This window comes from Lissotriton helveticus, chromosome 7 (genome assembly GCF_964261635.1).
Source record: "Lissotriton helveticus chromosome 7, aLisHel1.1, whole genome shotgun sequence".
Taxonomy (NCBI): Eukaryota; Metazoa; Chordata; class Amphibia; order Caudata; family Salamandridae; genus Lissotriton; species Lissotriton helveticus.
The window spans coordinates 50,962,449-50,975,378 of NC_136068.1; the positions used below are offsets into that span (position 1 = coordinate 50,962,449).

The 12,930-nt window shown below is 39.5% G+C and overlaps 1 protein-coding gene across 1 annotated transcript in view; it reads right to left on the reverse strand.

The window, feature by feature from the left end:
* Nucleotides 1-12,930, reverse strand: part of LOC144766598 (killer cell lectin-like receptor subfamily B member 1B allele B) — a 76,265-nt gene that overhangs the window by 31,455 nt on the left and 31,880 nt on the right. Inside the window, exon 5 of the mRNA XM_078650391.1 lies at nucleotides 4,348-4,454. Within this exon, the coding sequence (XP_078506517.1) occupies nucleotides 4,348-4,454 (107 nt within the window). The remainder of the gene's footprint in view (nucleotides 1-4,347; nucleotides 4,455-12,930) is intronic.

The following is a 12,930-nucleotide window of genomic DNA, read 5'->3' on the forward strand; positions in this document are numbered from 1 at the left end:
AATACATTTTAATCATATTTTTGTGATGTTAGTTATGGTTTATAAGACGTCTTATGACATTCTTTTTGTCTCTTTGCAGATGCATATTTGTGTTCGGTCCGTCATTTTAAGTGTTTTTGGTCCTGGCGCAGCTTGGAATCCTCTCCCCCTGGGCATGTCATCACCCTTTTCTTTTCCCTTCCTTACTTCCTCAGGTATATTACTTCAGCTATCCCTTTAGGATATGTACTGTCTCTTTATTTGGATTTCCTTTCTTCCTTTTCATCCTTCCCTTTTGTCTGCTCTAGTCTTCCTTAATTTCTTTTTATTATTCTTCTCTCTTTCATATACATTTATCCATTTTTCATTCCTTTTGCTCTTCTCTATAATTTCTTTTCTAGGTTAATATCTCAAGTAATGCTACCTTTGGCTTACTATTTATAATTCCGTATAATAACATGGAATATTAAAGGATCTATAAATCCAGTTAAAAGACAAAGGATATTATCCCATTTGGGGAAGTCTAATCCAGATTCAGTTCTTCAGCATGAACCTCATGGAATTGGAAGCTTCAAACTAAAACGTAGCTGAGTGGGGAATGTGTTTGTTTCCCCGTCACTAAATAAAAAGAATGGGGTGGTTATATTGTGTAGGAAATCTCTCAATTGTACTCTTCTTTCACAGGAAACGGATGATGCAGGCAAATGGATTATTGTTACCTCTCTAATAGATAATAATCTTCTTACAGTGTTAAATGTGTGTGCCCCTACGATTCTTGATTTCACATTTTGGCCTTCTATCGCTAGAACATGTACACAGTATCATGACTCATATTTAATTTAGGTGGTGATTGCAATCAGGTTATGGATCCCTTTTTCGACAGATGTTCTTTGTCCCAATTTTTAACTCACGGAGTGGATAAACAGTTCCGTATGGCCATCACACAGGGTGTCTAATTAGAATCATGGAGGCTCTTTAATCCTACTGTGTGGGACTATGCTTATTGATCACCCTCTTATGGTAAACTTTCATGTTTACCTCCCGGCCTTCAGAAGACTGCTCAAGACCTGGCTCTTCGACCACTAGCAGCAGCTCCCCCCTTCCCCCCCCCAGCGCCTTGAGACCCTAACGGGTAAGTAGTGTGCTTTATAAATTCCCTGATTGATTGATTGATTGATGTTTAGATCACATTTTTTTTACCTAAATCTCTCCCGCAGCTAATCACACAATCATATCTTTCCCCAAATGTCCTCTCTGACCATGCAATGGTTATTACTGACTTGGATTTCGCTCTCCCTTATCTCTCTTTGCATAGGTGGAGGTTTAATAAATTTCTCTTACGAAATGCTCATTTCTATTGTTCTTTTGTTTCTTCCGCCCCTGAATTTTTTGCGTTTAATCATAACGCTTCTGTTTCTCCTCCCTTGTTATGGGATACATTTAAAGCAACTGCCAGAGATTTTATCTTGTGTTATGTTTCTAGTACTAGAAGAAATTGTGCTAAGGAACACACAGCTCTACTTTCTTGCACAAAATCTTTGGAACAAAAGTTATTTTCCTCTAAAGTGTCCTCAGATCTTCATACTTTATTTCAGACAAAACTAAAATGTAACTCTATTTCTACCTATGAGGCTAATTGTATTCTTCTTAGACAGCATGCACGTTGTTATGGTGGGATAAACAAAGGCTGTTAGCAAACTATGTAAAAGATAGGAAAGAACAGCGAGTTATTGACTCAGTGATTGATACTCAAGGTAGATCTATTACTAATCATAATGATATTAGAAGAGTTTTTAAAATTTTATAAATCTGTGTATACTCCACTATTGTAAATTATTTGAGTCAAGTCTCCCATACCATTCCTCCAGATTCATACTTTTAAACCTTAGAGAACTATCCTACCGCTGAGAAAATTTACTGTGCATTGCAAAAGTTAAAATTGGGGAAAACCCCTTGGACCTGAGAGTTTTACAGTGGAGTTTTTTCTTCTTTTCTCAGATATTCTTGTTCCTTACTTATTTTGCCTGTTTACCTGTTTTGTTGATTCTTATTCCACATCTGGTACATTTCGGGAAGCTATTATACATTTAATTCATAAAGAGTGTAAATTTCCCCAGGATTGTAGAAATTATAGACCCATCTCATCTTTAAGTGTGATTTATAAGATGTTTGATACATTGCTTGCTCTTAGTTTAGAGTCCTCTCTCCTGTGCCTTATCGGAAAAGGGCAATCAGGATTTATTAAGGGTAGATTTATCTCTGATAATGCTTGTTTACTTCTTGCTTAATTCTCAATGTTCTCAGCAGGGCCCTTTGTTTAAATCCTCACTTGCGGCAATAACCATAGATGCTGTGAGGGCCTTTGGTAGGATCAGTCGGGAGTTTATGCTTAATTCCTTAGCTTGTCATGGTTTTGGACCTAAATGTATTGTTTTTGTATCCCTTTTCTATCACTCTCCTAAGCCTCTATTCTGGTTAATGGTAACGTTTCTTCATATTTCTCTCTTTACAGAGGAGTAAGGCAAGGTTGTCCACTTTCCCTCTTATTGTTTGTACTGGCGCTGGAACCATTTCTTTACCAAAATCATCTTAATCCTTTGATCTCTGGCGATGGTGATCATTACTTGAAATTCGCTGCTTATGTAAATAATATTCTTTTCTCCGTAAAGTTCCTTGCCTTCTCTTTTGATGGAGATTTCTCTTTTCTCTGAGGTATCGGCTATAAAGTGAATAATGATAAAACAGGAATTCTTCCCCTTAATTAATTGACTTTCAGCCGTCCCTATCGTATGACTGGCTTTCAATAGCCAGCTTCTGCCAAAATCAAATATTCAAGTATATAGGTGACAACCTCTTTCGCAAATACGATTAGGGTTACCTTAATGTAAAGGTTGGAAATCTGCTTTCTTCCTGGAATCCCTTATTTCTTTCTTGGAGGGGTCGCTTAGATGTGATTAAGATGATGGTCTCCCCTATTTTCTTATATCTTCTTTCTATGTTACCTTTTCATATATATATAAATCCTTTTTAAGAAGATTAACTCATTGCTTCTTTCTTTCTTGTGGCACAAAAAGAAATTGTGTGTAGCTCTTTCTGTAGAAACCCAAAGCTGTTGGGGGGCTAACTTTCCAGACTTTTATTATTATCATTGAGCATATACTTTAAGACAAGCTGGTTTTTGGACCTCTGATGTAATTTCACCCCTTGCTCCTCTGTGGGTGGATTTTGAAAGGGCTTTTGTTAAGTCCTTCTCTTTTAAGGAGGTTTTGTCTTTTTCTTCTACAAATTTTGCGAAACTTCTCATTGTCCCAAGTCTTTCTATTCTCGTTTTCTTTCATTGATGAATGTGGTGCTTGATAAATGCTTTTCCCTTCCAAATATTCCATCCAGCGTAGTCCCTGTCCCTTCCAGATTTACTCAGTTTCTTCTAACTAGTCCTAAAGCAGCAGCAATTTATAAATGTCTTTCTTTGCTGCCGAATCAGGTCATATTTGGCATCAAGCTGTTCAAGTAAATTTTCAAAATGGGCACATTTTTTAGTCCTCTTATTTCTGTCTGTTGGATGTAGGTACTCCTGGAGTAACTTATGCATGAAATCATTGGGGTGCTGATGTGACCATGTTTGTCTGTGATATGATTATATTATAACAAACTGTCTCAAAATCCACCACTACAAGCAACATTGAAACACAATTCTCCAAAGTGCTCTGATTTTGAAACAGATATTTTTTTTAAATTGACTGGCACGCTGCACTCTGATGCATAGCAGATAGATAGACAGAGAGATAGATAGAGAGATAGATAGAGAGATAGATAGATAGATAGATAGATAGATAGATAGACAGACAGACAGACAGACAGACAGACAGACAGACAGACAGACAGACAGACAGACAGACAGACAGACAGATAGATAGATAGATAGATAGATAGACAGACAGACAGACAGACAGACAGACAGACAGACAGACAGACAGACAGACAGACAGACAGACAGACAGATAGATAGATAGATAGATAGATAGATAGATAGATAGATAGATAGATAGATAGATAGATAGATAGATAGATAGATAGATAGATAGATAGATCATCTGTAAGCTACATTGCAACATGGATCTTTCTCGTCTGTCGACTTATATATGTATTTTTAACTAGTAAACTCCACCCATTTTCCTACAGTAATGAACTCTCTTTCTTACTTTTTATCAAAATGGAATTTTCTGAGAAAAAGTGTGGGAAAGACGCCCCCCTGTATTGGAACGGACCCTCATTGACTTGTGCTCCAGGGTGTTCTATGGCTGATCCTTTATGTGGATAGAAGTACGCAAGCACATGAAATACAAAAGGTATGATTGATAAACGTACGTGTTTTCCATGTACGCGGATCCATTCACCCAGGTCCACCTCCTTCCTGGTGTTGTATTAAACAGTCCTATCCAGGTTGTGGCTTTCACTTGAGGCTTCATGAAATCCTGTAATCCATGCAATATACAGAGGAAGAATGCCTTTATATTCTTCTTTAATTGTTGACTGGTTCAGTTCAGCCATAAATATTCTTTCTTTCATGCATGAGTGTTTACAAAACATCACATATCGGTTACAAAGGTTCTCTATCAGTTGTGTCATACATACAGTCAAGTGGCATATGAGTATCCCGGCTTATGTCAGGGGTGATCCCCAACACCTTACTTTACTTCGATGACTAAGGAGAACCATTTAAATCAGAACCTTTCATATGATCGAATGTATTGAGAATGCCCGTACTCTTTCCCACTGTATCTATTAGTAGCAGATAGAGGAAGGCATATACCTTGTTCCCATAGAGAAAGGTTGAGCATAGGTTTAAAAAAAGATATAAAAAATAAAGAGCAATTCCAGTCCAATTTCCAAGGACATAACCATATCATAACCCTCAAACCATGGTGTTATTGTGCAGCCTTTAAAAACTGCAGCCTGACTACACTTTTCTTAGTCTGCTTATTCCTTCATCAAACGCCAGAGGAGGATTGGAAATCAATGCACACTTAATAAATATAAAATTGTGAAATGTTTCACAGGCCTAAGGATTGACTGGGTATCAGCATTTATAAGAAGAGCCGATTCACCTCTATGTACTGCAAATGTACTGCAGATTTCAGTAAATAGGATATTGTGGCACATGGCTTTCCCCTTGTAGAATGGCTCTGGCCATCTATGGAAAATTGTGATTGGCTTTTTCTTCTCTTTTTTTAAGTAACATTTGTAATCTTTTTTACATATTTTAACTTTGTTAATCAAGAGTTCAGACCTTATATGGGTAATGTGATACAACAAGAGAACAAAGGGGGTCTAAAGCAACACAATGTGTGGCGGTATCCTAGACTCTAATACCTTTAGCAACTGAGGAGTCGATGCCCTAGTCACCTAGGATAGCCTGAAACGTAGAATACAAAATCACAATGAGTCTAAGTGCATGAACTACCGTGCATACAGTGCTGATTTACTCGATCCCAAAAGCTCGTAGTTGGATCACCATCAAAATGAACTTAGTGATCAGTCCTATCATCTGGCTCTCCAATAACACGTGGATGGTCCCTTAATCATCGAGACCAATAACCCACGGAGTTGTGCATGGAGCAAAGATGAGTCCATAGGCACTTATGGACAGCTGATCATTGATGGTTGTTGAATAAGTGAATACGCAGAGCATACAAAAAAGTGGTGAATGTAAAATAGAGTGGTGTGTCCTAACAAAATCTTTATTAAGCAAAGGACGCGCCCCCTAGTTAAAAACAGAACAGTAGAGGCGACAGTGGAAACAAATATCTGTCGTTAAACAAGGCCAACATGTTTCTGACAATCGGGGCAAAAAAGTCTCCCGGCTTTCATCAGGGCCTCTGCTCTTAGTATAATGCTACTGCTTATAAACGTGGTGTGAAACAATATAACATAGGTTGGAATGCATACAACCTACCACAACCTGATCCCCCTGGTCGGTGGATGCACAAGCACATCCAGATTGACCGGGGACTGGACCTCAAAGCTCAAGCCTGAGTCTTTGGGGGAGCCTTCCCCAAAGACTCAGGCTTGAGCTTTGAGGCACCGACGGACAGAGCAGGGCCTCGTGAAACCTGAGCACGGTTCAGGTGAGGTGAGGTCCAGTCCCCGGTCAATCTGGATGTGCTTGTGCATCCACCGACCAGGCACTATATGCACGGTAGTTCATGCACTTAGACTCATTGTGATTTTGTATTCTACGTTTCAGGCTATCCTAGGTGACTAGGGCATCGACTCCTCAGTTGCTACAGGTATTGGAGTCTAGGATACCGCCACACATTGTGTTGCTTTAGACCCCCTTTGTTCTCTTGTTGTATCACGTATTGATTGGGGGACCCGAACGAGGAGCGGTCTTTAAATATTTGTATGTCCCTTTGACCCTCTCCCCTCCCTTGTTTATTATTGCTTATATGGGTAATGACAAAAATATATTATTTCATATTCCATGACAGACTCAATACACAGATATCATTATTCACAGTATTAGATGCAAATGACCATGTTACATAATGTTAAATAATGTTTGAAGAATAATTCAAACTACATAACTTGCCAGTTCTAGTATACATCAAATGCACCAACATAAATGATTTAATGGACAAGATTACTTATTCTGTCTGAAATATAGAATTCAAAGGAGTCCACTTTTCAATAACAAGGCGAAATGCAGCTTCACTAAAATGTTTAAAAAAAAAAAATATATATATATATATATATATATATATATATATATATATATATATATATATATATATATATATATATACAACACGAACAGATGGCGTGCTTCTGCCGCTTGCACGGCGGGCGCTCGACAGGATCGCCGATCCTTCAAATAAGTTTAGAAAACTGGTATGGTCCTATATGTAGAAACCAGAGTCGAGGCCCAAATTGAGTTTTAAGTGCTCAAGGTTTAATTGGCAAAAATAAACAGCCCCAACGCGTTTCGAGGTAAGCCTACCTCTTGGTCACGGGTGGAGTAACATCATTTCACCAAACTTTTAAAGTAAACACCCAGATGCATTCTGTCATGCATCACGTGCCCATAGACAATGAAGAGATACTGCAATCGGGCTACAATGTATCATTGAGTTTGTTTACACAGTCATTTCAGTTGTTAACCTAAAATAAACATTGGCTTTGTGGCTACATGTCCAGGCATCTAATTAACATCGTGTGTCACATTTATCTCATGAAAAAATAAATGTCAGAAAATTATACATATGCTTGTTCTGCATAAGTTGTTACAAAGAAAATCCCCGCCCAAGTGGGCTTTTTACATATCCAGGCATCTAATTAACATCGTGTGTCACATTTATCTCATGAAAAAATAAATGTCAGAAAATTATACATATGCTTGTTCTGCATAAGTTGTTACAAAGAAAATCTCCGCCCAAGTGGGCTTTTTACCACCACAAAATTGTTCATAATGCCGAGTCTTAATTCTGCCCAAGTGGGCGTGCCATCCTTTCCTGCAAGAAACCAAACAAACCAAATTCAGCCTGTGTATTCTCATCATGTATGTGCAAATAACTGTAACAAGTGCTATTAAAATCAACTTTCTTTAAAAGATTCCACATTGCTCAAAAGACGCGACAGAGATTACTTGATTCCTTAAAATTACTCATACAGGTGTACTGCTAGTTCTTCCCCAAGGTTGTGCCCCGTCGGTTGAATGGTGTTATATTTAATTATATATTTGGATTCAAGTTTCCGTAACTCTAGCCATCTGTTTCCACCTCTCTCTTTATTTTCCACACAGTCTAGCACTGCAAATGTTAGCAGATTGGGATTCTGATTGTGTACTGCCGCAAAGTGCCTTGCTACTGGGTATTGGTGGTTCAAGTTTTTTATTGCTCTTAGATGTTCTAGTACTCTGAGTTTGGCCTGCTTTGTGGTGCACCCAATGTAAAATTTGTCGCAGGGACAGTGTAGTGCATAGATAGCATGATCCGTCGTGCAGCTCAGATGTTTTGTGATCTTATGTGCCTCCTGATCTTTGGAAATCACTATCGATTTGCAATTCTTGCTGGTCTTGCAAGCTTTGCAACGTTTACACGGAAAAAATCCATGTATTGCATTACTTTTGGGACTTTCTCTGATTAATGTCGTGCTCAGTGTGTCTCTTAGTGATTTTGCCTTCATGTAAGTCACTGATGGTGTATCGTGTATGACCTCACACAAATCTTTATCCAGTTTAAGGATATCCCAAAATTTCAGTAAACTCCGTCTCACTTCCCAGGACTGACTGTCATACCGGGTTATGAATCGGATTTTATCATCTGCAGGACGTTCTTTAGGGATTAGAAGTTCTTTTCTTTCCTTCTGATCTACCTCTCTTTCTGCATGATTGATGATTTCCTTTGAATATCCCCTTTCACGAAATCTTGCTATCATGAGTGCTTTTTCCTTTTCATAGTGTGGCCCTGTGCTGCAATTACGCTTCGCCCTGGTTAGCTCTCCCAAAGGGATGCTTCTTATCAATGTAACAGGGTGACAACTTTCAGCGTGTAGGAGACTATTCCCAGCTGTTTTTTTGCGGAATAAGGAGCTTGTTAAAACCCCATCCCTCACCTCAAGATTGACATCCAGGAATTCCAGTTGAGTTTTACTCATGCAGCTGGTGAATTTTAAATTGAGACCATTATTGTTGATGATCTTTTCAAATTCCTGAGCTTGTTCGCGGGTGCCCTTCCAGACACCAAAGATGTCATCAATAAAACGGAGCCAGAGGACGGCGTGGGTGCTAAAGTGGGAGATGTTGCTCACCACTTGCTCCTCCCACCAGCCCATGAAAAGGCCAGCAAAGCTGGGAGCAAAGCAAGTACCCATCGCCGTCCCCCGTGTCTGTCTGTACATTTTTTTATCAAATATGAAAAAATTATTTTCAAGACATATCTGCATCATTTGCAGTATCATATTAGTGTGGCCCCAGTGGGAGATAGATCGTTCCTTCAGAAAGTGTCTACATGCCTCTAGCCCCAAAATTTGGGGAATGCTTGTGTACAAACTGACGACATCAAAACTGATCATCCAATAATCAGAATTCCATGTAAAGTTGTTAATTTTTCTGAGGAAGTCAGATGTATCCTTAACATAAGATGGTAAAGACTGGACTAGTGGTTGTAAAAAGTGGTCGATGTACCTTGAAGTTTTTTCAAGTAAGCTACCCACTGAGGAGACAATTGGCCTCCCCGGTGGTTTCACCAAATCTTTATGTAACTTGGGCAATAGGTACAGTGCTGGCACCATGGGGTATTTACACAACAGGTATTTGTACTCCTCATCTTCAATGATACCACTGAATTTCCATTCCACAAGTTTATCAAAAAACATCTGCTTCATGCTATTATATTCTTGTCTCGTGGTCAAAACATAGTTTTCATGGTCATTAAGTTGCCTATACCCTTCCTCCAAATACATCTCCACAGGCCACAGTACAACATTACCCCCTTTGTCACTGTTCCTGATAATTATGTCAGTCCAGCTTTCCATCTCTTTCAATGCTAGGAATTGGTTATTGGTTAGATTGAGTTTGAGTTTAGGTCTTCTTTTCTCAATTTTACGCATCTCCTCTAGTACCCCTTGTTCAAAACTGTCAATATACATGTTAGCAATATTAGGTACAAATATCGACTTAGGTCTGAACCCGCTAGCACTACACAAATCAGTTCTTTCAGATTCCATCAAATTAAGCAGAGGATCTACATTCACATTTTCACAACCTGCTAATTCATGAAAGGCTTGTAGTGTTTCTGCGTCATTAGGGGTTAACATGCTAGGTTTATCAACAATATTGTCCTTTTTTAGTCTAATCTTGCTCGCAAACCATTTTTTTAATTTAAGCTTACGAGTAAACTTAAATAGGTCAATACGTGAGTTAGTAAAGTTAAATCTTGCGGTGGGACAAAATGACAAACCACGTGAAAGTACTTGCATTTGGGCAGCCGTTAACGTACGTTTAGAAAGATTTACCACTGTTTTCTTCATCACTTCTTCGCAATCTTTCCTCTGGTGCGCGTTCCCACTGGACTGGCCACCTCGTGTGAGCTTTCTCCTCTGATGGCCCTGTTTCCTCCTCTGCCGCCTCTTCCACGATTCCTTGGGGGCGTGCCCATCTGGCGACCTTGTGCCATTAGAGCCACTTCCTTTAAAATTCGGTCTTTTGGTTGGACCGATTCATGCTGCTCAGAGGTGTCGCTTATGCAGAACAAGCATATGTATAATTTTCTGACATTTATTTTTTCATGAGATAAATGTGACACACGATGTTAATTAGATGCCTGGACATGTAGCCACAAAGCCAATGTTTATTTTAAGTTAACAACTGAAATGACTGTGTAAACAAACTCAATGATACATTGTAGCCCGATTGCAGTATCTCTTCATTGTCTATGGGCACGTGATGCATGACAGAATGCATCTGGGTGTTTACTTTAAAAGTTTGGTGAAATGATGTTACTCCACCCGTGACCAAGAGGTAGGCTTACCTCGAAACGCGTTGGGGCTGTTTATTTTTGCCAATTAAACCTTGAGCACTTAAAACTCAATTTGGGCCTCGACTCTGGTTTCTACATATAGGACCATACCAGTTTTCTAAACTTATATATATATATATATATATGTATGTATATATATATATATATATATATATATATATATATATATATAATACTGAAAAACGAAAAGGTTATTTCAACGTTATAGTTAGGTGAAATGTTCAGTGAAATGTTTATTAACTCCAAAAACCATAGAAATTTACCTGAAGTATCTATAACTCTTGCCCTACGGTAACTATAACTTGCATCCCTGTAATGCACAGTTTTCTCATTAATAATGTTATTGCACATGTAGCAGTGATATTATCAATGATGTCATAGAAGATGTAATATGTGGCGTAATTAACAGTGCATGTCAAGGGTATGTGCTATAGCATTACTCATAGATCTGGCTTTCTTGGCATGGTTTGCCCTGACATTTTGCCTTCAGACCTCCTGTTTTTGCTGACTTCTTTTTTGCTGGCCTTAGGATACTGCGCACTTTACCACTGCTAAGCATTTCTAAAGTGCTTATCCTCTTTCCTTAAAATGTGGTAACATTGGCTTATCCTCAAATGGCACATTAATTTACTTATAAGTCCCTAATCAAGTGCACTGCAGGTGCCCAAGAAAATGTTACTAGTGGGCCTGCAGCCCTGATTATACTAACCACTTGAGTAGCCCTTTAAACATGTTTCAGGTTTGCCATTGCAGGGCCTGTGTGCACAGTTTCAAACTGCCACGTTGGCCTTGCAAGATACCGCTCTTGCCAGGCCCAACCCTTTCTTTTTAATACATATAAGTTACCCATATGGTAGGCCCTGGACAGCTCAGAGGACAGGGTGCAAGGTATTTATAAAACAAGGCATGTACTTTTAAGTTTTATATGTCCTGGTAGTGAAAAACTCTTACATTCATTTTTCACTACTACTTATCATAGGATAACATTGGAGTTACCTTATTTCAATTTATAAGTGTAACTTCCAAATAGGAGGATATGATTTATTCAAGTTTGGTATCTCTGGAATCCTAATTTAAAACCGTATCTATGGTGAAGTTGGATTTTAAATTACAATTCTGAAAATACCACTTTTAGAAAATTAACATTTTCTTGTGTTAGTCATTTGGTGTCTGTAGCAAGTCTCTGATCACATGACTGGGTGTAATTGGCAGTTGGTCTCTGTGTTTTCCTCCTATACATTCTTACGCAATGGAAGCTTAGGTGTGTCTCAATATGCAATCTCTGGCAGGATGGGAGGGAGAAGCTGGGCACAGCCTCACTTACACCTGATCAGGCTGTGTCCTGTCCACACACTAAGAGCTACATTTCCCACTGTAGTGAGTCTGGAGGTAGGGCAGGAAGGGAGTACATCTGTGCACTTCAACAGCATGTCTTTGAAGTCTCCTCCACTTCAAAGGCACCACTGGGTATAAGTACCGGACCTCAGACACCAACACTTCAGTACACTTCTGGACCTGTGTATACTCTGCCAGGAAGAAGGACTGTTGTTCTGCTGAAAGGACTGCCACTCTGGTGGACAACTATTCTGCTGGACACCTGTTTTGCTGTGCTAACCTGTTGCCTGCTGCCTTCTTGCCTGAGTGAGAAGGACTGGGCCTTCTTCTCTTGAACTCAGAACTCAGAGTGACTCCACGGGCTAGTTGACTGCCCTCCTGATCTGAAGCCTCAGGAACATCCTCAAGCAGAACCTATGCATCGCTGCTGCTACATGGATTGGACCCTACGCAGCCTCCGCAGTTCTCAGAACTGATGCATCACCGAAGGGGAGCACATCTCAGGCCCAAGTCCTCTCATCCCTCATTGACGGCAGCCTCGAGAACAATGCCAGACTCATAGTTCTTCTGAACAGATGCATCGCCAGCAACGCACCACATCCGCAACACTAGGACTTCGCAATGCACGCCCAGTAGACGTATTCTCAATGATGATGCAACAGGTCCTCACACTGCAGCCTCAATGCATCTCGGAACTGCACTTCGACCTCGATCGACGCAACGCTCCGCAACCAAGATTTAAGCTACTTTGTTCAGTGGAACTAGCTGGGTCACTGTAACTGGCCAGAGCTCCATCGCGGTCGGCCTGAACTTGGGACGTTGTCCCAGTCCAGCACGACCAGATCTCCCATGTGGGCGCTTTGTGCTTTTAGGCGCTATTTCAACTCAGAACTTTAAAATCAAATATCCCCCGTTTTACTTATTGGATGTTTGCTGTTTTGGTCTTTTTTTATTCATTAGAAATTACTCTATTTTTCTAACCCTGATGTGGGATAATTTTTCTCTGGTGTTTTCACTGTTTTACTGTTTGACGTGTTGCACAAAAACTTTACACATTGCCTTTAAGTTAAGTTTGACT